Raw genomic sequence first — 26,853 nt, 5'->3', positions numbered from 1 at the left:
TGATAAGCCTCTAACCAGGATAACTAAAAAAAGAGAGAAATAACACAAATTACTACTATCAGAAATGAAACAGAAGACATCACTACAAAGTCCATGAAAATTAAAAGGATAATAAAGGAATATTATAACCAACTTTATACCTACAAATTTGATAAGTTAGATGAAACGGACCAATTCCTTGAAAGACACAATCAGCCAAAATGCACACAAGAAGAAACAGATGATCTAAATAGGCTTTTCAACATTGTGCTGGAAGTCTTTGCTAATGCCATAAGACAAGAAAAGGAAATAAAAAATATACATAGTGTGAAGGAAGTCATAAAACTGTTTTTATTTGTAGATGACATGATTGTTTATGTAAAAAATCTGAAAGAATCAACAAAAAAACTCCTGGAGCTAATAAGCAATTATAGTAAGGTTGCAGGATACAAGGCTAATATACAAAAGTCAATTGCTTTCCTATATACCAACAAAGAACAATTGAAATTTAAAATTAAAAGCACATTACCATTTATATTAGCACCTCCAAAAATGAACTATTTAGGTATAAATCTAACAAAATATGTGTAAGTTCTATAGAAGGAAAACTATAAAACTCTGATGAAAGAAATCAAAAAAGAACTAAATAAATGAAGAGGTATTCCATGTTCATGGATAAGAAGTTCAATATTGTCATTATGAAATTTCTTTCCAACTTGATCAATAGATTCAATGCAATCGCAATCAAAATCCCAGAAAGTTATTTTATGTATATTGACAAAGTGATTCTAAAGTATGTGGGGAGGCAAAAGACCCGGAATAGCCTACACAGTATTGCAGAAGAACAAAGAAGTCAGAGGACTGATACTATCCAACTTCAAGACTTACTATAAAGCTACAGTCATCAAGAGAGTGTGGTGTTGGTGAAAGAATAGATGAATAAATCAATGGAACAGAATAGAGCATCCAGAAATAGACCCATAAATATACTCGTTTGACAAAGGAGCAAAGGCAATACAATGGATCAAAGACAGTCTTTTCAACAAATGGTGCTGGAACAATAGATATCCACATGCAAAAAAAAAAAAAATGAATCTAGACACAGACCTTACATCCTTCACCAAAATTAACTCAAAGTGGAGCATAGATCTAAATGTAAAATGCAAAACTATAAAACTCCTAGAAGATAAGATAGGAGAAAACCTAGATGACTTTGGGTATGGTGATACCTTTTTAGACACAACACCAAAAACACAATCCATGAAAGAAGTCATTGATGAGCTAGACTTCATTAAAATTAAAAACTTCTGCTTTGTGAAATACAGTATCAAGAGAATTAGAAGACAAGCCACAATTCGGGAGGAAATATTTGCAAAAGGTACATCTGATAAAGGACTGTTATCAAAAATATACAAAGAACTCTTAAAACTCAACAATAAGAAAACAAACAATAGGATTAGAAAATGGGCCAAAGACCTAAACAGACACCTCACCAAAGAGGATATAGAGATGGCAAGGAAGCGTAAGAAAGGATGATCCACATCATATTTCCACATCAAGGAAATGCAAATTAAAACAATAATAAAATACCACTACACACCTAATAGAATGGCCAAAATCCAAAATATTGACAACAGTAAATGTTGGTGAGGATGTAGAACAACAGGAACTCTCATTCTTTGCTAGTGGCATGCAAAACTGTACAGCCATTTTGTAAGACAGTTTGGTAGTTTCTTATGAAACTAAACATACTCTTACCATTCCATCCAGAAATTTCGCTCCATAGTATTTACCTAAATGAGTTGAAAACTTATGTCCACACAAACACCTGTACATGGATATTTATAGCAGCTTTATTCACACAGATGATCCCTGACTTAACGATGGTTCAACTTACGATTTTTCAACTTTACGATGGTGTGAAAGTGATATGCATTTAGGTAGAAATCATACTTCAGATTTTGAATTTTGATCTTTTCCTTGGCTAGCAATACGCGGTACAATACTCTCATGATGCTGGGCAGTGGCAGTGAGCCAAAGCTCCCAGTCAGCCACACGATCACGAGGGTAAACAAGTGATACACACACAACCATACTGTACCCATACAATCATTCTGTTTTTCACTTTCAGTACAGTATTCAATAAATTACATGCGATATTTAACACTTTAGTATAAAATAAGCTTTGTGTTAGATGATTTTGTCCAGCTGTAGGCTAATGTAAGTGTTCTGAGCATGTTTAAGGTAGAATAGGCTAAGCTATGATGTTTGGTAGGTTAGGTGTATTAAATGTATTTTCGACTCATGATATTTTCAACTCACAATGGGTTTATTGGGACATAACTCCATCATAAGTCAAGAAAGATCTGTAATTGCCAAATCTTGGAAGCAACCAAGATGTCCTTCAGTAGGTGAATGGATAAATTGTGGTATATCCAGACAATGGAATGTTATTCAATGCTAAAAAGAAATGAGCTATTAAGTCAAGAAAAGATATGGAGGAAACTTAAATGCATATTACTAGGTGAAAGAAGCCAATCTGAAAAGGCTACATACTGTGTGATTCCATACATATGACATTTTGGAAAAGGCAAAACTATGGAGTTAGTAAAAAGACCAGTGGTTCCTGGCGGGGCAGGGTGGTGGTGAGGGGAGATGAATAGGTAAAGTGCAGAGGATTTTTAGGGCTGTGAAAATACTCTGTATGATATTATAATGATGGAATTATGTCATTATACTTTTGTCCAAATCCATAGAATGTACAATATCAAGAGTGAACTCTAAGTTAAACTATGGACTTTGGGTGATTATGACATGTCAATGTAGGTGAATCCTTGGTAAAAAATGTACCATTCTGATGAACGATGTTGATAATAGTGGTGGCTATACATGTGTGGGGTTCGTGGGTACATGAGAAATCTCTGCACCTTTCTCTCGATTTTGCTGTAAACTTAAAACTTCTCTAAAAAAATATTTTTTTAAAAAAAGTAAAAGGATGTAAAAATATATACGATGTTAACAACAGGCAAAAGAAAGCTGGAGTTGGGCCAGCCCCGTGGCTTAGCAGTTAAGTGCGCGTGCTACACTACTGGTGGCCCAGGTTCGGATCCCGGGCGTGCACTGACGCACCGCTTCTCCAGCCATGCTGAGGCCACGTCCCACGTGCAGCAACTAGAAGGATGTGCAACTATGACATACAACTATCTACTGGGGCTTTGGTGGGGGGGAGAAAGAAAGCTGGAGTAGCTATATTAATATCAGACAAACTAGATTTCTGTGCAAAGAATATTACCAGGGATAAAGAAGATCTTTCATAATGATAAAGGGGTGAATTAATCAAGAGGACACAACAATCCTAAATAATCCTAAATGTTTATATACCTAGTAACAGAGCTTCAAAATATATGAAACAAAAAAGAATAGAACCAAAAGGAGAAATAGACAAATCCACCATTATAGTCAGAGATTTCAATACCTCTTAATAATTGATAGATCAAAGGCAAAAAATCAGCAAGGATATAGTCGACTTGAACATTACTACCAATTAACCTGACATGATTGACATTTATAGACCATTCTACCCAACAAAAGCAGAATACCCATTATTCTCAAGTGCACACAGAACATTTACAAAATAAACCATATGGGTTATAAAACATGTCTCAATAAATTTAAAAGGATTCAAGACATACGAAGTATGGTCTCAGACCACAATGGAATTAAATCAGAAATCAGTAACAGAAATATCTCTGGAAAATTTCTAAATATCTGGACAGGAAATAGTACACTTCTAAACATCCCATGCATCAAAGAATAAATAAATAGGGCAAGTGGAAAGTATTTAAACTGCATGAAAATGAAAACGCAGCATGCCAAAATTTGTGGGATGCTGCTAAGCAGTAGTTGAGGGAAATTTGTAGCATTAAACACTTATACTAGAAAAGAAGAAAGGTCTCATATCAATGACCTCAGCTTCCACCTTAAGAAAGTAGAAAAAGAAGAGCAAATTAAACCCAAAGTAAGCAAATGAAAGAAAATAATAAATATCAGAGCACAAATCAATGAAATAGAAAATAGAAAAACAATACAGAAAAATCAATGAAACCAAACTTCTAGCCAGATTGATCAGGAAAAAAAAAAACACAAATTACCAACGTCAGGAACGAGAAAGATTACATTACTACAGATGCCAGGATATTAAAAGAATAATAGACTATTATAAGCAACATTTGACAATAAATTTCATAACTTATGGGAAATGGACAAATTCCTTGAAATACACAAATTACCAAAGTTCACTCAAGAAGAAAAAAATAAATTGAATAGCCCTAAAGAGATTTTTATTGTAGCTTATTTCCTCCCAACAAAGAAAACTCCAGGCCTAGATGGCTTCACTGGTTCTACCAAACATTAAAGACAGAAATAATTCTAGTTCTTTTCCAGAGAATTGAAGAGGAAGTAATACTTCCCAACTTCTTCTATGAGGCTAGCATTACTCTGATACAAAACTCACACATAGGCATCCAAAGAAAATAAAACTATAGATCCTAATGAACATTGATGAAAAAATTCTTAAAAAAATTTTAGCAAATTTAATCTGACAATATATAAAAAGAAAAATACACTACAACCAAGTGGAGTTTATCTCAGGATGCAACATTGGTTTAAGATTAGAACATCAATCAATATACTATATTCAATTCACCATCATCATCAAGTCACCATATTAATAAACTGAAAAAGAAAAACTCTATGATCATCTTAGGCACAAAAAGTGCATTTGGCAAAAATCTAACATTCATTTTTGATAAAAACTCTCAAGTATATAAGCAATAGAAAGGAACTTCCTCAACCTAAGAAAAACTTCCAGCTAATATCATACTTAATAGTGAACTACTGAATGTTTTCCCTCAGAGTACAGAAAGAAGGCAAGGATGTCTGCTCTCCCCACTGCTCTCACTCAGTATTGCATAAGAGGATCTAGCCAGTGTAATTAAGTAAGAAAATAAAAAACATCCAGATTGAAAAGGAAGAAGTAAAACTCTTTTTATTCACAGATGACATAATTGCCATCTGTGGTCTGATGGAACCTTAGGGAAAAAAAGAACTTACTAGAACTAATAATTAAGTTGAGCAAGTTTGTAGTGTCCTTGTTATGAACTGAATGTTTGTGTCCCCACAAAATTCATATGTTGAAGCCCTAACCTCCAATGAGACTGTATTTGGAGATGGGGTCTGTGAGAAGGTGATGAAGTTTAAATGAATTCATAAGGGTGAGGCCCTAATCTGAGAGGGCCGGTAGCCTTATAAGAAGAGGAAGAAACATGAGAGCTCTCTCTTTCTTCATGTGAAGAGAGAAAAGGCCATGTGAAGCCATAGGAAGAATGTGGCTGTCTACAAGCCAAGAAGAGAGTCCTACCAGGAAATAAATAGGCCAGCATCTTGATCTGGGACTTTCCAGCTTCCAGAACTGTGAGAAAATAAATTTCTATTGTTTAAGCCACCAAGTTTATGGCATTTTGTTATGGCAGCCTAAGCAGACTTAATATAATAATCAATATACAAAAAATTTATATTTCTATAGGGTAGCACTGAATAGTCAGAAATTGAAATTAAGAATACCATTTATAATAGCCTCAAAAATAGGACATACTGACATCATGTGGGAAATAACGACATCAGGTGGGAATAATGACCTACACAGTAAAAACTACAAAATACTTCTTAGAGAAAGTAAAGGAAACCTTTAAATAAATGGATAAATACACCTTGTTCTTGGGTTGGAAGACTCAATATTGTTACAATGTCAATTATCCCCAAATTAATCTACAGATTCAATGCAACCCTAATCAAAATCCAATAAGGTTTTTTTTCCCACAGAAATTGACAAGCTGATTCTAAAATTCACATAGAAATGCACAGCGTGTGGCGCCGTCAGCAACATGGCAGAGTGAGCTGTTCCCTTTGTCACTCCTCTTCTAAATTACAACTAAACATTCATTCATTAACCAACAGAGGATTCCCACACAGCACAACAAGATGCCTGAGAGAACTACACATCTATACATCTAAAGGTGGGTGGAATGGATCCCTGGGGAAGCAGTGAAACTGGGTGAACACACCCCACCCCCTCCCCAGCAGCAGCGAGCCAGGTCACGGAGACTTACACAGTGGCCGACGTGACTCTAAAAGGAGGCATGGGCAGCCCAGCCTGCATGTGAATGCTATCAGAGGAATAACCTGGCCTAGAGGAGTGTCCACCATGCCACGGCAGCCCTGCCAGTAGGAACGCTCACTGAGTGGCTGTGGCTCAGCCCCCAGGAAGGAGACCTGCGCACCAAGCACAGAGACCAGCATGAATGTAAGAGGAGGTGGGGGCAGCCCAGCGCACATGTGAACACCTTCAGAGGGATAGCCCAGCCTGTGGGAGCACCCACTGCACCCCAGCAGCCCCATCAGTGGGAACACTCCCCACCAAGTGACTGTGGCTCAGCCCCCGTGAAGGAGCCCTGCCCACCAAGCACAGTGACCAGCACGACTGTAAGAGGAGGCTGGGGCAGTCTGGCGCATATGCGAAGGCCTTCGGAGGGGTAGACTGGCCTGTGGGAGTGCCAACTGTGTCCCGGTGGACCTGCCCATGGGAATGCTCCCCACTGAGTGGCTGTGGCTCAGGCCCTGCAAGGGTTCCCCGCGTACTGAGCACAGCGGCTCAGTGAAACCACCAGCGAGCACAGTGCCGGCCCATGCCTGCGTAACCCACCTGCTGAACACAGAGGCCTCGCCACCACAAGAGCAACCCGCTGAGTGGCTGTGGCCAGACACACAAACACAGAGCCGCTGTACCTGCACAACTTCCAGCAAATGCAGCAGGATCAGAAACACAGCTCCTGCCTCCCCTCAGTGGTGGCAGGTGGAATCTGTGACCTGATACTACCACAAATGGGCCAGCAAAGGATCAGTTCATCAAACACCATGAAAAACTACAGTAACACCTCAGAGTAGAAGGCAAAGGACAAGTCTCCAGAAACCAATCCTGAAGTCACAGAAATTTACAATCTAAATGATAGAGAATTCAAAATTGTTGTCATAAAGAAACTCAACAAGTTACAAGAAAACTCAGAAAGATGGTTCAATGAGCTCAGGAATAAAATTAATGAGCAGAAGGAATACTTCACCAAAGAGACTGAAACTCTAAAAAAAGAAACAAACAGAAATTCTGGGTATTAAGAACACAATTAATGAGATAAAAAATAATCTAGAATCCTTAAAAAATAGAGCTGAAATAGCTCTATTTTTAGCTGAATAGAGTTATGGAGGACAGAATTAGAGATTTAGAGGATATAAACACAGAAATGCTTCAGGTGGAGGTGGAGAGAGAAATCAGTTTTTAAATAAATGAAGAAATTCTTTGAGAAATATCCGACTCAATTAGGAAAAGAAACATAAGGATTATAGGTATTCCAGAGGGAAAAGTGAGGGAGAAAGGAGCAGAGAGCTTCTTCAAAGAAATAAAAGCTGAAAACTTCCCAAACCTGGGGAAGAAACTAGACTTACAAGTAGATGAAGCCAATAGAACTCCTAATTACATCAATGTAAAAAGACCTTCTCTAAAGCAAATAGCAGTAAAACTGGCAAAAGTCAATGACAAAGAAAAAATATTAAGGGCAGCAAGGCAGAAGAAAAATAACCTACAAAGGAACCCCTTTCAGGCTTTCAGTGGATTTCTCAGCAGAAACCTTAGAGGCTAGGAGAGAATGGAATGATATATTCAAAATACTGAAAAACAAAAACTTTCAGCCAGAAGACTCTATCCATCAAAACAATCCTTCAGATACAATGGAGAAATAAAAGCTTTCCCTGATAAACAAAAGCTGAGGGAGTTCATTGCCACTAGACCTCCCTTACAAGAAATCATGAAGGAAGCCCTCATACCTGAAACAAAAAGGCAAAGGTTTACAAAGCTTTGAACAAGGAGATAGACAAAATCAGAAAATGGCAGCTCTCTATCAGAACAGGTTAGCAAACACTTAATTATAACATAAAAGATAAAGGGAAGGAAAGCATCAAAAACAACCATAAGTACTTCAATTTACTCACAAACTCACAACACAAAGTAGAATAATTTATGACAATAACTCAGAAGGGGATGAGGAAAGGGATGGAATGTGCTCAGGCTAATGGAGATAAGAGGCTATCAGAAAATGGACTATCTCATCTATGAGATCTTTTATACAAACCTCATGGTAACCACTAAACAAAAAATCAGAGAAGAGCCACAAATCATAAATAAAGAGAAAACTGAGAAAACCATCACAGAAAACCAGTAAACAGAAATGGCAATCAGAAATACAAGGGAAGAGAAACAACGGAACTATAGAAAAACAGAAAACAAGAGACAAAATGTCAGTATTAAGCCTTCGTATAGCAATAATCAGTCTAAATGTAAATGGATTGAATTCTCCAATCAAAAGACACAGAGTCGCTGGATGGATTAAAAAACAAGACCCAGTAATATGCAACCTCCACGAAAAATATCTCAGCTCTAAAGATGAACATAGGCTCAGAGTGAAGGGATGGAAGATGATACTCCAAACAAATGGCAAGCAAAAGAAAGCAGGTATTGCCATACTATATCAGACAAAGCAGACTTCAAGATAAAAAAGACAATGAAAGACTAAGAGGGGCAGTATATAATGACAAAGGGGACAGTCCACCAAGAGGACATAACACTTAAGAATATATATGCACCTAACACAGGAGCACTGAAGTATATAAAGCAACTATTAACAGACCTAAAAGGAGAAACTGACAGCAACACAATAGTAGTAGAGGACCTCAACTCCCCACTTATATCAACGAAAAGATCATCCAGACAAAGTGTCAATAAAGAAATAGTGGACTTAAATGAAACACTAGAACAGATGGACTTAATAGGTATATATAGAACATTCCATCCCCAAACAGCAGAATACACACTCTTCCCAAGTTCATGTGGAACATTCTCTAAGATTGACCATATGTTGGGCCTCAATAAATTTAAGAAGATTGAAATGATATCAAGCATCTTTTCTGACCACAATGCTATGAAACTAGATATCAACTATAAGAAAAAGGCTAGGAAAGTCACAAATATGTAGAGACTAACTAACATGCTACTGAACTAACACTGGATCAATGAAGAAATCAAAGGAGAAATAAAAGAATACCTGGAGACAAATAAAAATGAAAACACAACATACAAACTCTTATGGGATACAACAAAAGTGGTTCTAAGAGTGAAATATATAGCAATACAAGCCCACCTCAACAAATAAGAAAAATCTCAAGTAAGTAATCTTAAGCTACACCTAACATAATTAGAAAAAGAAGATTAAACAAAGTCCAAAGTCAGCAGAAGGAAGGAAATAATAAAAATTAGAGCAGAAATAAATGAAATAGAGACTAAAAAAACAGTGAAAAGATTAATGAAACTAAGAGCTGGTTCTTTGAGAAGATAAACAAAATTGGCAAACCTTAGCTAGACTCACTAAGAAAAAAAGAGAAAAGGCTCAAATAAATAAAATTAAAAATGAAAGAGGAGAAATTACCATGGATACTACAGAAATATGAGGGATTATGAGAACACTATTAAAAATTATATGCCAACAAATTGGACAACATAGAAGAAATGGATAAATTCTTAGACTCATATAACTTCCCCAAAAGAAATACAGAATCTCAATAGACCAATCACAAATAACAAGATTGAAACAGTAATCAAAAACCTCCCAAAAAACAAAAGTCCAGGATCAGATGGCTTCTCTGGAGAATTCTACCAAACATTCAAAGAAGATTTAATACATATTCTTCTCAAACTATTTCAAAAAATTGAAGAAGATGGAACACTTCCTAACTCATTCTATGAGGCCAATACTACCCTGATACCAAAACCAGACAAGGACAACACAATGAAGGAAAATTACAGGCCAATACTGCTGATGAACATAGATGCAAAAATCCTCAACAAAATATTGGCAAACCGAATACAGCAACACATTAAAAGGATCATACACTATGATCAATTGGGATTTATACCAGGGATGCAGGGATTGTTCAACATCCACAAATCAATCAATGTGATATACCACATTAACAAAATGAGGCATAAAAAGCACATGATCATCTCAATAGATGCAGAGAAAGAATTTGACAAGATCCAACATCCATTTATGATAAAAACTCTCAATAAAATGGGTATAGAAGGAAAGTACCTCAACATAATAAAGACCATATATGACAAACCCACAGCTAACATCATAATTAATGGTGAAAAACTGAAACCCATCCCTCTGAGAACAGGAACAAGACAAGGGTGCCCACTCTCACCATTCCTATTCAACATAGTACTGGAGGTTTTGGTCAGAGCAATTAGGCCAGAAAAAGAAAGAAAGGGTATCCAAATTGGAAAGAAAGAAGTGAAACTCTCACTTTTTGCAGACTACGTGATTCTATACATAGAAAACCCTAAAGAATCCACCAGAAAACTACTAGAAATAATCAGCAACTACAGCAAAGTTTCAGGATACAAAATCAACTTATAAAAATCAGTTGCAGGCCGGCCCCATGGCTTAGCGGTTAAGCGCACATGCTCTGCTACTGGCAGCCAGGGTTCGGATCCCGGGCGTGCACCGATGCACTGCTTCTCCGGCAATGTTGAGGCCGTGTCCCACATACAGCAATTAGAAGGATGTGCAACTATGACATACAATTATCTACTGGGGTTTTGGGGGAAAAAAAAGGAGGAGGATTGGCAATAGATGTTAGCTCAGAGCCGGTGTTCCTCAGCAAAAAGAGGAGGATTAGCATGGATGTTAGCTCAGGGCTGATCTTCCTCACACACACACAAAAAATCAGTTGCATTTCTATATGCTAATAACGGGCTGGCAGAAAGAGAAGTCAAGAATACAATTCCATTTACAATTGCCACAAAAAGGATAAAATATGTAGGAATAAATTTAACCAAGGACGTGAATGACCTATACACTGAAAACTATAAGACACTACTGAAAGAAAATGAAGATGACATAAAGAAATGGAAAGACATTCCATGCTCAAAGACTGGAAGAATGACCATAGTAGAACGTCCATATTACCTAAAGCAATCTACCGATCCAATGCAATCCCAATCAGAATCCCAATGACATTTTTCATGGAAATAGAAGAAAGAATCCCAAAAGTTATATGGAACAACAAAAGACTCCAAATAGCCAAAGCAATCCTGAGAAAAAAGAACAAAGCTGGAGGCATCACAATCCCTGACTTCAAAATACACTACAAAGCTACAGTAATCCAAACAGCATGGTACTGGTACAAAAACAGACACACCGATCAATGAAACAGAATTGAAAGCCCAGAAATAAAACCACATTTCTATGGACAGCCAATCTTCAACAAAGAAGCCAAGAACATACAAAAGAGAAAGGAAAGTCTCTTCAATAAATGGTGTTGTGAAAACTGGACAGCCACATGCAAAGAATGAAAGTAGACCATTATCTTACACCATACAAAAAAATTAACTCAAAATGGATTAAAGACTTGAATGTAAGACTTGAAACCATAAAACTCCTAGAAGAAAATACAGGTAGTACACTCTCTGACATCCGTCTTAGCAGTATCTTTTTGAATACCATGTCTACTCAGGCAAGGGAAATAAAAGAAAAAATAAACAAATGGGACTACCTCAGACTAAAAAGCTTCTGCAAGGCGAAGGAAGCCATGGACAAAACGAAAAGACAATCCACCAACTGGAAGAAAGTATTTGCAAATCACACATCCAACAAGGAGTTAATTTCCAAAATATATAAATAAGTCTTTCAACTCAACAACAGAAAAACAAACAACCTGATCAAAAAATGGGCAGAGGATATGAACAGACATTATTTTTCCAAAGGAGATATACACATGGCCAACAGGCACATGAAAATATGGTCAATATCACAAATTATTAGGGAAATGCAAATCAAAACTACAATGACATATCACCTTATACCTGTCAGAATGGCTACAATTACCAAGACAAAAAATGACAAACGCTGGAGAGGATATGGAGAAAAGGGAACCCTCATACACTGCTGGTGGGAATGCAAACTGGTGCAGTCACTGTGGAAAACAGTATGGATTTCTGTTTAATCCCTCAAAAAATTAAAAATAGAAATACCATATAATTCAGCTATCCCACTACTGGGTATGTATCCAAAGAACTTGAAATCAACAATTCAAAGAGATTTATGCACCCCTATGTTCACTGCAGCATTATTCACAATAGCCAAGACATGGAGGCAACCCAAGTGCCCATCAACTGATGAATGAATAAAGAAGATGTGGTGTGTGTGTGTGTCTGTGTGCGTGTATATATAAATATATATATATAAATATATATAATATATATATTTATATTTATATAAATATAATTTATATAATTTATAAATATATATTATATTTATATAAATATATATAATATATATATTTATATTTATATAAATATAATTTATATAATTTATAAATATATATTATATTTATATAAATATATATATATAAATATATATATATACACACACACACCATGGACTACTACTCAGCCATAAAAAAAGACAAAATTGTCCCATTTGCAACAACATGGATGGACCTTGAGGGTATGATGTTAAGTGAAGTAAGTCAGACAGAGAAAGACAAAGGCCGTATGATTTCACTCATATGTGAAAGATAAACACACGGATAAAGAGAACAGATTAGTGGTTACCAGAGGGGAATGGGGTGGAGTGTGGGTGAAAGGGGTAAAGGGGCACATATGTATGGTGACGGATAAAAACTAGACTATTGGTGGTGAGCACAATGCAGTCTATACAGAAATTGATATATAATCATGTACACCTAAATTACAGAATGTTATAAACCAATGTGACCTCAATAAAATAACTGGGGAAAAAAAAAAGAAATGCAAAGGACCTAGAATAGCCAAAACAATTGAAAAAGAAGAACAAAGTCAGAGAGCTAACACTATCTGATTTCAATAATTATGGTAGTGCCATATTATTAATAATAATACCGGTGTGATAATAGCATAAAAATAGACAAGTAGATCAATGGAACAGTATAGAAAATCCAGAAACAAACCCATATTTCTTAGATATGACAACAAAGGCACTCCCCATAAAAAGAAATCAACAAGTTGAACTTCATCAAAGTTAAAAACTTATGTTCTTCAAATGATAGTTTCACAAGAAACTACATATTATATGATTTAATTTATATGAAATGCCCAGAAAAGGTAGCTCGAGAGACAGAAAGTAGATTCGTATTTGCCTGGGGCTGGCGGTGGGAGCAGGGCTTAATTGTAAATGGGCATAAGGGATCTTACTAGAGGGATGAAAATGTGCTAAAACTGATATACGGCTACGATTACACTACTCCATAAATTTACTAAAAATCATTGAGGGGCCGGCCCGGTGGCTTAGTGGTTAAGTTCGCATCCTCCGCTTCAGTGGCCCAGATTCACAGATTCAGTGGTTCATGGATTCAGATCCCGGCCACTGACCTACATCACTCATCCAGCCATGCTGTGGCGGCATCCCACATATAAAATAGAGGAAGACTGGCACAGATGTTAGCTCAGAGCCAATCCTGCTCACCAAAAAAATAAAAATAAAAATCATTGAATTGTAAACTTGAAATGGGTGAATTTTATGACATGTAAAATGTACCACAAAAAAGTTTGTTTTTTCATTTTTTCAAAAAGACAGTGGAGTGGATGAAAAGATTAGGCGCAGACTGGGAGAATATCTTTCAAAGAATATATCTGATAAAGGATTTGCCTCCAGAACATACAAAGAACTCTCAAAAATCTACAATAAGAAAATCAACCAATTTTTAAATGGGCAAAACATTTGAACAGGTATATCATCAAAGAAGACATACAGATGGCAAAGAAGCACATGAAAATGTGATCAACATCATTAGCCATTAGGGAAATGCAAATTAAACCACAATAAGATATCACTTCATACCTATTAGAATGGTTAAGATTAAAAGACTGACCATACTAAGTGTTGAATTTAGAAAATGCACAACTCTCAAACGTTGCTGGTATAAACGTAAAATGGTATAACCACTTTGGAAAACAGTGGGAATTTCCACTCCTAGGTATTTACCCAAGAGAAAAGGAAATATACATCCATACTTTTAAAGAAAAAATTATTGTGATACTTGTTAAAACAATAAGGAATACTTTATTCAAGACCATTGCAACAGATGAGAGAGATGAGGCTCAACTCCAAATACAGTAAAGACAGCTGTGAATTTATAGCCAATGAGCAAAGTGAGGGCATCAGTGGTTAGGACATTACTAAGATGGGACATCAAGGGTAAGGGGATTCTTGCTAAACTGACCCGTGATATTGTGATTTATAATAAGAAATATACATTTGTTCTCCATCCCTGCTTCCGGCACAGAGCTCCTAAAACTTCTGGAACTTCATAAGTGATGAAGGCAAGGAAGGTGTCTTTTGCTATGTTAATGAGGTTATTTTTGGACTGCACCTAAGGATGGGGGCTGGTTGCCAGGGGAACCAACCATGTGATTAGAGGGTTGGAACTTTCAGGCCCACCCCTGACCTCCAGGGAAGGAAAAGGGACTGGAGGTTGAATCAATTGCCAATGGCCAATGATTTAATCAGTCATGCCTATTTAATGAAGCTTCCATAAAAACTCAAAAGGAGGGGCTGGCCCCGTGGTGTAGTGGTTAGGTGCATGCACTCTGCTGCTGGCAGCCTGGGTTCGGATCCCAGGCGCGCACCAACACACCGCTTGTCAGGCCATGCTGTGGCGGCGTCCCACACAAAGTGGAGGAAGATGGGCATGGATGTTAGCTCAGGGCCAGTCTTCCTCAGCAAAAAAAGAGGAGGATTGGCCTGGATGTTAGCTCAGGGATGATCTTCCTCACACACACACACAAAACTCAAAAGGATAGGGTTTGAAGAGCTTCTGGGTTGGTGAAGATGTGGAGATTTGGGGAGAGTCACATCCTGGGAGAAAGTTTGGCAGCTCTGTGCCCTTTCCCCACGGCTTGCCTTGTGCATCTCATCCATCTGGCTGTTCCTGTTATATCCTTTTATAATAAACCAGTAATCTAGTAAGCAAAATGTTTCTCTGGGTTCTGTGAGCTGCTCTAGCAAACTAATGGAACCCAAGGAGGGGATCGTGGGAGTCTCCAGTCTGTAGCCAGTTGGTCAGAAGAACAGGTAACAACCTGGGCTTGCGATTGTTGTCTGAAGTGAAGGGTGGTCTTGTGGGACTGAGCCCTTTACCTGTGGAATCTGATACCATCTCTGGGTAGACAGTGTCAGAATTGAGTTGAATTCTAGGACACCCAGCTGGTCTCTGGAGCATTGCTTGTTAGAGATGTGGAGAAATCCCCCCTTCCACACACACATGTTGAAATTGGGTCTAGGAACCTAATTAGACCTAATAGGCCAGGGTGGTAAAGGCAGGCCACAGTAATAAGATATCAGGCTGGGCAACTCTCTCTAAACTGACTTTGCAGAATTCTTGCTAAAACTGGACTCAGCAAGGATGGACACAGAAGCCCCAGTTCAAGGCCTACTTGAGAAGAGGGCTCAAAGAAGCCTAACTGAAGTTTGATCAAGGAGAGAGTCTTTGTCAATACAAATACTTGTACATGAATGTTCCTAGCAACTAAACAACCCAAATGTCCAAAAACAGGTGAAAGGATAAATAAATTTTGGTGTACCATACAATTAAATACTATTTAGCAATAAAAAGGAACAAACTATTGATATACTCAGCACCATAAATGAATCTCAGAAAAATTATGCCAAATGAAAGAAGCCAGACCAAAAAAATCTCTCTGTCTCTCATGACTCCAAAACTCAAGAAAATGTAACCCAATCTATAATGACAGTAACTAGATCAGTAGTTGCTTGGGGAGCAGGGGCAGGAAGGAAGAAATTATAAAATGGTAGGAGGAAACTTTTGGTGATGGATTTTTTTTTTTTTGTGAGGAAGATCAGCTCTGAGCTAACATCTGCCAATCCTCCTCTTTTTGCTGAGGAAGACTGGCCTGGGCTAAGATCTGTGCCCATCTTCCTCCACTTTATATGGGACGCCACCACAGCATGGCTTGACAAGCAGTGTGTTGGTGCACTACCGGGATCCAAACCAGTGAACCCCGGGGCGCTGCCGTGGAGCGCGTGCACTTAACCGCTTGTGCCACCAGGCCGGCCCCTGGTGATAGATATTTTTGATACTGGCTTAGGACAAGGTTGACATGAGGGAAGCCATATTGTAACTCAGAATCACCTCTGACTAATTTGCCTACACTGTATATGTTTTACCTTGCATGTAGCCTAGGAAATAAATAGCTACCCTCCATGAAACATGCTCGCTCCTGGCTGATACATGTACCTCCTTACAGTGATAGATGATAACTTTGTTCTTTTGAGTTTCTTAGGAATATGATGAGCTCCTCAGAGAAGAATATCTATGCTGAACATCCATCATGGATGACAACTGAAAGATCTGGTGTGGTGTCTCCAGTCGCTGATGTCAGATGGTCAACATTCCTGAGCCCCTACTTCATAGCCCACTAGCCCTATAAAACTGCTTAAACTTTGTGCTTGTTTAACATGGTCTTTGGGACATGAGTCTACCATCTTCTGATTTTACTGGCTAATTGAATAAATCTCTCTCTCAACCACTGACTCGTCTTGCAATTGACTGGCTTCAAGGTTGTGGTGAGCAGAACAAGCCCTCACCTGGTTACATTTTCACTACCTTGATTGTGGTGGTGGTTTCAGAGGTGCATATATACATGAAAACTTTCAAATTTTATACTTTAAATATGCGCAGTTCACTGCATGTCAATTATATGTCAGTAAAGATTCTTTTTAAAAAGTAATAGTTTTCAGTTTCAACTGGGCTCTCAACAATGTGCTATAATCTTGTGTTCCCTAGTTCTTCCATTCCCCCAAACTCCTATTTCAAACTGTTTTTACTTTCCTTAAGCCTCTTATCCTACATTTTCTCTCCCTCTCTCCCTCTCTCTCTCCCTCCCTCCCTCCCTCCCTCTCTCTCCCCCCACCCCTCTCTCTCGCTCAGGAGATCATCCCTCTAACTCCCTCTAGTCTCAGCCTTTTACAATCTGTTCTCCACTGCTGGAGCCAGAATAAACTCTTTACAAGAACATCTGATATCATCTCCTGTTCATAATTCTTTATTGGCTCCTCTCAGGAAAAAAATCCAAACTCCTTCATATGGATTGCAAGACCCTTTATGATCTTGGCCCTTGTTTATCTTTATAATCTCATCTCCAGCTTTCTCTGCACCACCTGGATCCCCACCCTTACCCCAGGTCACACTGAAAAGGTATAGCTACACTGAACCACTACATATCCCTAAAGTACTGCCTCTTTCTCTGTCTTACTCTGTCTGTCTGCCCCCACTGCCCCTCTCTCTGGCCCTTTCTCTCTCCCCCTCTCTCTTTCTGTTCTTCTCTCTTTTTCTGCTCATCCCCTCTCTCTACTCCCACCACCACGGCTCTTAGAGTCATGAATTTTATGTCTTTTTTATTAATGGAGCATAGCACTTCCATATATTCATCATAATATAGTGAGGTTGGTGACCACAATTTATATGTACAGACAAAAACTGAGTTTTGGATCAAAGTAGGATAATACTGCTTCTTCTGGTTGTTTAATATCCCCAAGTCCTGATGATACGAAGTGTCTTGGCTGTGGCAGCCTAATATCCTTTATTTGGAATTGTAACTGATACTTACTCCACATGTAGATGATGTCAGCCTCAGCTGAGTTATAGGTTTCTTAAAGTATCTCATATACAAAGTATCTAATATAATAGTAATTAAAGGAAAAATGGAAAATACTACCTCATTTGAAGGATTTTCTTGCAAACTTGACCCAGAAACAATTTCATTTGAATTAACGTATTTGCTGACATTTGGAAATAGTTCTTCAACAGATACTTTTTGCACTGAGGACAAATCAATCTATAAAAGAATACATTACTCTTTTGTAGAAGTTAAACGTTGGAAAAACAATTATTTTTAAGTAATTAAAGGAAATTTGAAATACTATCTCATTAGAAGCATTTTCTTGTGACCTTGACATATGAACAATTTTATCTGAATTAACATAATTGCTAACATTTGGAAATAATTCTTCAAAAAATGCATGTTTAACTGGGGACAAATCAATCTATAAAGAAGATTATAATGCTCTTTAGCTTTAAAGTTATTTTTTAAATAGGAATTTTTGTTTACTACAGTATCATGTAATTTTTTCCTATTCATTCATCCAATTAATATTTATCAAGTTCCTACTAAATGAAATTCATCTACCCAGAAACCACACCTGCTGGAATAATTTCCCATGCTCTTCCCTTCAATGTCAGCCTTCCCCAGTGTTCTGCCCTTGCTGTCTTCTTGCCTACCAATTGAACACCAGAGATTTTAAAATCTCTGTCTCTAACATAGAACTCTTTCTTGAGTATCATATCCACATCACTATCAAGTTCCTGACATCAACACATATTTCTATATTGAACTGAAAATATTTAAAACCAGACTCATGAGCCATACTCTTTAGGCTGGGACTCCAAGAAACTCTGTGATGTTGACCAGTTAGATTTGGCTAGAGAAATCTGGCCTGAACCTAGCCTAGACCACACACATGGGTGCTCAGAAATGATTATCAGCAGTGCAGGGTGGAGAGTGGTGGGTGTCTGCCTTTACCTAGCTCCTCTTCCTCTTAGGAGGACAGAACAACTTCACATCTACCCATGTGTATCTTGGAACAGTGTTAGGAATGTCACATTAAAGTGAGACCCTGGAAAATGAAAATCCCCCAAAGTCCTTGAGTCAACTAGCCTTCTTTAGGGGCATCCAGCCAAGGACTGACAGCTTGTAATTGAGGGGGATCCACATGCCTCATCCACATGCCACAGAGAGCTGTGGAATGAACCAAAGGGCAATCAGTCTCAGACTCATTTGGTAAGAAAATGTAGACCTTAAAATATCAAGAACATTAAATGTTCTTAAAAGTATTTTTATTTATGAAAAGATACTAGAATTTACCCACAGAACGGGGGAAAATATTTGCAAATCATATATCTGAATAAGGTCTAATATCTAGAATATATAAAGAACTCTTACAACTCAACAATAAAGAGACAAATAGCCTAATTTAAAAATGAGCAAAGGATCTGAATAGACATTTCTCCAAAGAAGATACACAAACGGCCAATAAGCTCAAGTGCAAAATCACAATGAGGTACCACTTCATACCCAAAAAGATGGATGATAATAAGTACTGGTGAGCTTACAGACAAATCAGAACACTTATACACTGCTGCTGGGAGAGTAAAATGGTTCAATCACATTGGAAAATATCTAGCAGTTCCTCTAATAATTAACCATAGAGTTATTACATAACCCAGCAATTTTACTACTAGGTATATACTCAAGAGAAATGAAAACATATATCCACACAAAAGCTTGTACCTGAATGTTTACAGCAGCATTATTCACAACAGCCAAAAGGTGGAAACAACCCAAATGGCCATCAACACAATGAAATATTTTTGATCCATGAAAAGGAAAGAAGTACTGATACATGCTACAATATGGATGAACTTTGAAAACACTATGCTAAGTGAAAGAATGTAATCACAAAAGAACAGGGAAATTTATAGAGATGGAAAGCAGACGAGAGGTTGCTTAGGGCTAGATAACGGGATGGAGGAATAGGGGGTAAAAGCTAAGGGTTTCTTTTTGAGGTGATAAAAATGTTCTAAAATTGACTGTGGTGATGATTGCACAATTCTGTGAATATACTAACAACCACTGAATTTTACACTCTAAATTGGTGAATGGTATGTGAATTAAACCTCAATAAAGCTGTCTTTAAAAAGCCCACTAAACAAAAAAGTGTTAAACATACAGTTACCATGTGACCCAGCAATTGTATTTCCACTCTAGGTATATACTCTAGAAAACTGAAAACACAGTTCACACAAAAACTTGTACATGAACGTTCATAGCAAGATTATTCACCCAAATGCCCATAAACCGATGAATTAGTAAATAAAATGTGGTATAATCTTATAATGAGATATTATTCAGCCAAAAATAAGGAACAAAATACTAATACATGTTATAACATAGATGAACTTTGAAAACATTATGGTAAGTGAAAGTATCCAGACATAAAAGGCCACATATTGTATGATTCCATTTATATGAAATATCCAGAATAAGCAAACCTATACAGACAGAAAGTAGATTAGTAGTGTCTAGGAGCTGCAGGGTGGGATGGGGGGAATGGTAAGTAACTGCTAATAGGGTGATAAAAAATATTCTTCAATTACATTGTAGTGATCGTTGCACAACCTTGAGTATACTAAAAACCACTGAATTCACACTCTACCATGGTGAATTTTATAAAATGTGGATTATAGAGGAATTTTTAAAAGATGTTAGTATTTATAAAATAGTTACTAAATTAGTTTTGCAGGGGAAAAATCTCATGTTGAAATATTTATTCCTCATCTATACATTTTAACTCCAAATATTAAACAAAAATGAATAAAAAACCAAACACTTATTTTCTGGAAAAAGTATTAACTTATAGAACACTGAAAAGATTGTGAACAGAGTGTTAACAGAACTCTTTTACCCAGCTTGAAAAACTGATCTTTGGTTAACTCTCTAGCTCTATTCCTCTAGGAACCTGAAAAAGGTAAGAACATCCACTATATTACTAGGCAAGATTGCTTATGGTAAAAATGATGTCTGATGGGTAAATTGTATCTGATTGAGAGAAGTTACAACTGCACTATAAATAAATGATAAATGCACTATAAGTAAATAGATGCTATAAAAAGCACCATGCTTTGGGTTTCCCTTAGTCTTGTAATTAGGCAGATCTCTTGTGTGGAACTTGGAAGCTATGTATATGTTACTACAAAAGACATTGGATGCCATCTCCTTGTACCTGAGTTGTCCGCAGACTGCTATGCAAGCTGCTAAAGGGACTTCTATGAGGACTGCTTCCCCAGAAGGGGAACACCTGATTCTGACCTGCCTGCAAGCTGTATTCCTGTTGTTTAGTTGACCCTAAGAAGAACCTGGTTGTTAAGAGCTCAATTATAAAACACTTAAAAGAAAACAGAGAGGGAAAACTTTATGACTTTGGGTTTTGCAATGAATTCTTGGATATGCCACCCAAAAGCACAGGCAACAAAAGAAAAAACAGATAAATTGGACTACATAAAAATTAATAACTTTTGTGCATCAAAGGATACTATCAACAGAATGAAAAGGTAACCGAGAGAATGGGAGAAAATATTTGCAAACCACATATCTGATAAGGGGTTAATATCCAGAATATATAAAGAATTCCTACAACTCAACAACAACAAAAATAAACAACCTAATTTTTAAAATGGGCGAAGGACTTAAATAGACATTTCTCAAAAGAGGATATAAAAACGGCCAATAAGTATGTGAAATGCTTCTCAACATCATGAGCCATTAGGAAAATAAAAATTAAAACCACAATGAGATACCATCTCCCACCCACGAGGATGGCTATTATTTAAAAAAACAGAAAATAACAAGTGTTGGCAAGGATGTAGAGAGATTGGAACCCTTGTGCATTGTTGGTGGGAATGTAAAACAGTGCAGCCACTATGGAAAACAGTATGGTAGTTCCTCAAAAAGTTAAAATGAGAATTACTACATGATCCAGCAATTTCACCTTCAAGTATATACCCAAAAGAACTGAAAGCAGGGACACTAAGAGATATTTGTACACCCATGTTCACGGCAGCATTATTCACAATAGCCAAAATATGGAAGCAACCCAAATGTCCACAGAGAGAAGAACAGATAAACAAGATGTGGTAAATACATACAATGGAATATTATTCAGCCTTAAAAAAGGAAGGAAATTTTGAAAGATGCTACAATATGGATGAACCTTGAAGACATTATGCTAGGTGAAATAAGCCAGTCACAAAAGGAAAAATAATGTATGATTCCACTTATATGAAGTACACAGAGCAGTCAAATTCATAGAGACAGAAAGTAGAATGGCCAGGGACTGGAGAGGGAGGAACGGGGGCTTATTGTGTAATGAGTATGGAGTTTCAGTTTTGCAAGATGAAGAAAGTTCTGGATGTGGACGGCAGCGATGGTTGCACAACAATATGAATATACTTGAACTGTACACTTAAAAATGGTTAAAATGGTAAATTTTACCATTACCATGGTACATTTTGCCACAATAAGAAAAATGAAAAAAACAAAAGAAGAAGAACCTTGGTTGGTGCTACAGTATTCTCATCTTGCTTTCTTTCATGTATAGCAGTATATAGAGTCTGTCCAGTGAACGTGTGTTAATGCAAAATAAAAATACAGACATTATTCTCTATGTACAGTATTCCCCTGGTGTGACAAAAGCAGAATAAAGAGGAGGAGCAGGAGCCAGAAAACAGATACTACAAGTGCCAAATGCTAATACTTACCACGAAATCAGCTGTTTGTGAAGATGGAGTACTTGTTAACAGGCCTCTGCTTTTCTTATCAGGAATACTGGAATTTGTGTTCTATCAACATTTTGTGAAATAGGGGATTGAATGGCAGAAAGAAATAAACTACTTTAATACAGTAAAAAACCAATTTAAAATTAGATCATAATGTGTCATACTAATAAAATTTTAATCTGCTAATTAAATTTTAAATCACTAGACAGATAACTAAAGAATTTCTGGATTGAGCTAGGTCATACAACTCCCAACAGAACTCTATGTGGCACAAAAACTATATGAGAATACTTTGGTTGAAATCATTATTAACTTAGGAAGAAAGCTAATTAAAAGTTTTGAATTAGGAAATGGTGCTTTGATTATCTTTGTTAACTGTTAATAAAGGTATTTTACTTTTACCATTTGTTTAACTGCTAGTATATTATTGTACTTTTTATGGAAAGAGATTAGAAGTTATTTCTGAAGCTGTTAAAATATATATGGTTTAAAATACATACATTTAAATGTATATAGATACTTGAAGATGCAAAGAGGCAGACAAAGAGAGACAGGACAAATCAACAGTGAGAGACAGAGCAAGAAGAGAGAGACAGGATCAGAGAGCTAAAGAGTTTAAGACAGAGGGAAGGACAGACTGACAGGTGCTGGGGGAGGGAAGGGAGAAGAAGGAGGGGAGAAGGAGTAAAGGAGGGGGGAAAGAAGGGGTGAAAGGAAGGATGGGGAGACAAAAGACAGAGAGAAAGAAAAAAAGAGAGGAAGATTGAGAGGAGAGGGAGGGAGAAGTCAGATACCAACAGAGACTGAGCAGAAAGAGATTGACAATCAGAGAAGCCGAGTCAGAGACAGAGAAGTACAGATAGAGAGAGGTTAAGACAGAGATAGGGAAAAGAGGGAGACAGAGCGTGAGACTGAGAGACAAAACTAGGGAGAGCAAAGACAAAGAAACAGGTAGAGACAGCGCAGAGAGAAACAGAGTGACAGAGATAGTCAAAGAGAGAGAAAGAAGACAGGCAGCTTTATTTCTAGCAATTTTCTGCCTTTTCAACTCTCAGATTCCATGAAACAACCATGTCTCTCCAATAAATCTCTTTGTATATGTGTCTACTATATGCTGCCAAGTCTGGAACCCAAACTCAAGAGTTAAAACTTGAATATCATAGGAAAGTTTGTGTTAGGTTTCTTTTCTTTCTGGCTTAAAAATCTTTTAAACTAGTTGTTCAAAACATAGTCTGGGGGCTGGCCCTGTGGCTTGGTGGTTAAGTGTGCGTGCTCCGATGCTGGTGGCCCGGGTTCGGATCCCGGGCGCGCACCGAGGCACCGCTTCTCCGTCCATCCTGGGGCCGAGTCCCACATACAGCAACTAGAGGGATGTGCAGCTATGACATACAGCTGTCTACTGGGGCTTTGGGGGGAAAAAATAAATAAATCTTTAAAAAAAAAAAAAAAACATAGTCTGGAATAGTCTATTAGGAAAATTTTTACCCAAAATATTTCATGGGTATATTTACTTGGTACCCGAATATGTCAGCTCTCTAATTTATTAGTTATATAATTTTTTAATTTTTTTCAGCTGAACAATGGCTATTATTCTATACCCTAGGGATTGCTGTGCAAGGATTACAAATAGTACATGTAAAGAGAATCTATGGTGCCCAGACAGTAGGAGATATTCAATGATAGCTATTATTATTATCATTGTGGTGGCCATGGAGGTGCTCTACTGAGATCTCCCTCAACCAAGAACCAGCTGGCCCACTGCAAGGAGTGCAGTTAGCTGACAGCCCCCAGCTGCAACATCTTTAGAATCTGCTTCAGTTTTCAGGCTGAGGACATCATCTTCTCAGGCAACGCTCAGGCAACGCTCAGCCAACGCTCAGCCAACGTCTGAGCCAACCCACCGGGAGAGCTTTCCTCAGATCTGCATTGAGGACTGAGGCTATTCCTGCCTAATCCTGTTTTCTCTCTGCTTTCCTTTCTCAGCTATTACCCCCTCCAATAAGCCACTTGAACTCTTAGTTCTGTCTAAATATCTGCTTCCCAGTGGTTCCAAGTGACACAATTATCAACTGTCAGTCCACTTAAAAAACATCTGCCTGTAGATAGCTGTATCTAGCTTTTCTGCATTTTTTTCCTAGATTTGTTAAGAAATTATGCATAGCTAAATCTTCCCAATAAGTACATTTTCTTTTCATAGTCTTTTCAAGAATTAGTTAATAAAAGGCCAGTGCTTACCAACGCAGGTTCCAGGGACTGAGGCAGCAGAACTTTGGTAACTGATCTACCTGCATTACTTTCAAGAGCAGACTTCTGGTGAGATGATGGAACCTTGATTTCTAGATGATGAGAGCTTAGCTTTGTCTGAAAATTTGTAACTCTAGGTTCAGGACCCTTTTCAGGATGAAACAAATTCACAATCATGAAATACATTTCACAGTATTCAAATGCTATAAAAGCATTTGAAGCACTTCTCAGATGTCCTATTTTTGTTGTAATATACATATATAATTGTTACAATTAAAATAGGACATATGTATATATACATTACTTTTTCTTCCTTCCTTCCTTCCTCCTTCCCTCCCTCCCTCCTTCCTTCCTTTCTTTCTATATTTGTCGGCCTGTCTATCTATCTATCTATCTATCTATCTATCTATCTATCTATCTATCTATCTATCATTCCTTCAACTTGAAAAAACAGTTTTAAACTTAAAGATAAATTCTTTTCTAAAAAATATAAGGTTTTTATATATGTTTAAGGAAGATAGCTGTTAAAAGACAAAATAATTTGAAATATACTGAGCTCAAAAAATTTCACTGCCACATTTAAGGTAACATCTCCCAAACGGTGTTCTGTGAAAAGAAAACAAATGAGGGGCCAGCCTAGTGGTATAGTGGTTAAGTTTGCGCATTCTGCTTTGGCGGCCCAGGGTTCGCCAGTTCAGATCCTGGGTGCGGACCTACTCACAGCTCATCGAGCCATGCTGAGGCCGCGTCCCACATAGAAGAACTAGAAGGACCTACAACTAGGATATGCAACTGTGTACTGGGGCTTTGGGGAGAAAAAAAGAAAAGGACGAAAATTGGCAACAGATGTTAGCTCAGGGCCAATCTTCCTCAAAAAAAAAAGCAAGAAAGAAAAGAAAACAAATGATAATGAGATCTATCTATCAATATTATAAATGTTAGAGAAAACATTAAATATATTTATGTAGATGTCTTTATCATGCAATAATCTTCATTCAAGAAACCAAAAGTCCTCTCTATGACAACAGGAAGCTGCAACTATAAGAAAGTGTGTTGCTTTACCAACTAAACCCTGCATTGAAAACTGTAGGCTATTCAGTGACTGCTTGTCCTAAGTTATATAACTTGTCTAATGCTTTCAAGATGTATTTATAGTAGTACTGAAAGTTTAAATACATTCAACATAACTGAGGAGGTGGAATTTGAGTTGAGTCCTGAAAGAATGACAGGATTTTGAGTTGGGGATAACGGGATTATAGTTGTTATAGTCTTATAGTTAAGTCTTTGACCCATTTTGAGTTAATTTTTTGAGTGCTGTGAGGAAGTAGAAGAGGTATAAGGTATACTCCAAATAAAGGAAAGAAGAAGAGTATGGAGCAAAGAGTGAGGTATTTACTGGTGTCTACTGACTTTTTTTTTTACTGAAGATTTCACACTTTGTACACAGCTTTTTCTCTCACTCCTGTCATCATTCTCAGCAATTTCATCATCCAAGAGGATAACCCATCCAACCAACTGGTCTCTCAGTTGCTTGACCTCTGCATTTCCAATAACCCTTTCCCCTCATGCCATTTCAGTCACTCCATGATCAAACTTAGCCTTACCATCAACAAAAACTACAGAATCATCAATTCAAATAGCTTCTTATATCCTTCAACCCCTGCTCAATTATCTTCCTGAAATAAACTCCTCCCTCATTGAAATCTCCAATTCACTGATCATACCATTTTGTCTTCATCCATTATCCTTCTCCTGTGTTATTCCTTCCTTATCTACCACCATCCATCATTATAATTACTTTCTTATCCCTTTCTCCTTCTATCACAGATACCTGAAAAATCCCCATCCCTAGATGAACCCTGACATCAATATCCTCTGTACTTCCAGTACAACTGAATGCTGGGGAAAATTGTACCACCTGGCACACCAAAGTCACCACAAACTCATAAAGAGTAGCCATAGACTGGAAACTCTTCTACACTTCTCTGACTTCTCATGACTAGTTCATACTCACCC

General features: G+C 37.4%; 1 protein-coding gene across 2 annotated transcripts in view; it reads right to left on the bottom strand.

The window, feature by feature from the left end:
* MEIKIN (meiotic kinetochore factor) overlaps positions 1–26,853 on the bottom strand; it is a 104,621-nt gene that overhangs the window by 36,948 nt on the left and 40,820 nt on the right. Inside the window, exons 10-12 of one of the 2 annotated variants that reach the window (XM_087430307.1) lie at positions 24,829–24,993; positions 22,576–22,656; positions 17,918–18,037 (exon numbers count right to left, since the gene is read on the bottom strand). In XM_087430307.1, coding sequence (XP_087286433.1) covers positions 17,918–18,037; positions 22,576–22,656; positions 24,829–24,993 — 366 coding nt within the window. The remainder of the gene's footprint in view (positions 1–17,917; positions 18,038–22,575; positions 22,657–24,828; positions 24,994–26,853) is intronic. The other variant, XM_087430308.1, reaches the window with a different exon arrangement.

The sequence above is a fragment of the Ceratotherium simum genome, chromosome 4, assembly GCF_057802395.1.
Source record: "Ceratotherium simum simum isolate JZ-2026a chromosome 4, ASM5780239v1, whole genome shotgun sequence".
In the NCBI taxonomy this organism is placed as follows: Eukaryota; Metazoa; Chordata; class Mammalia; order Perissodactyla; family Rhinocerotidae; genus Ceratotherium; species Ceratotherium simum.
The sequence above is the reverse complement of the archived record's forward strand: the minus strand, read 5'-3'. Positions and strand labels throughout refer to the sequence as shown.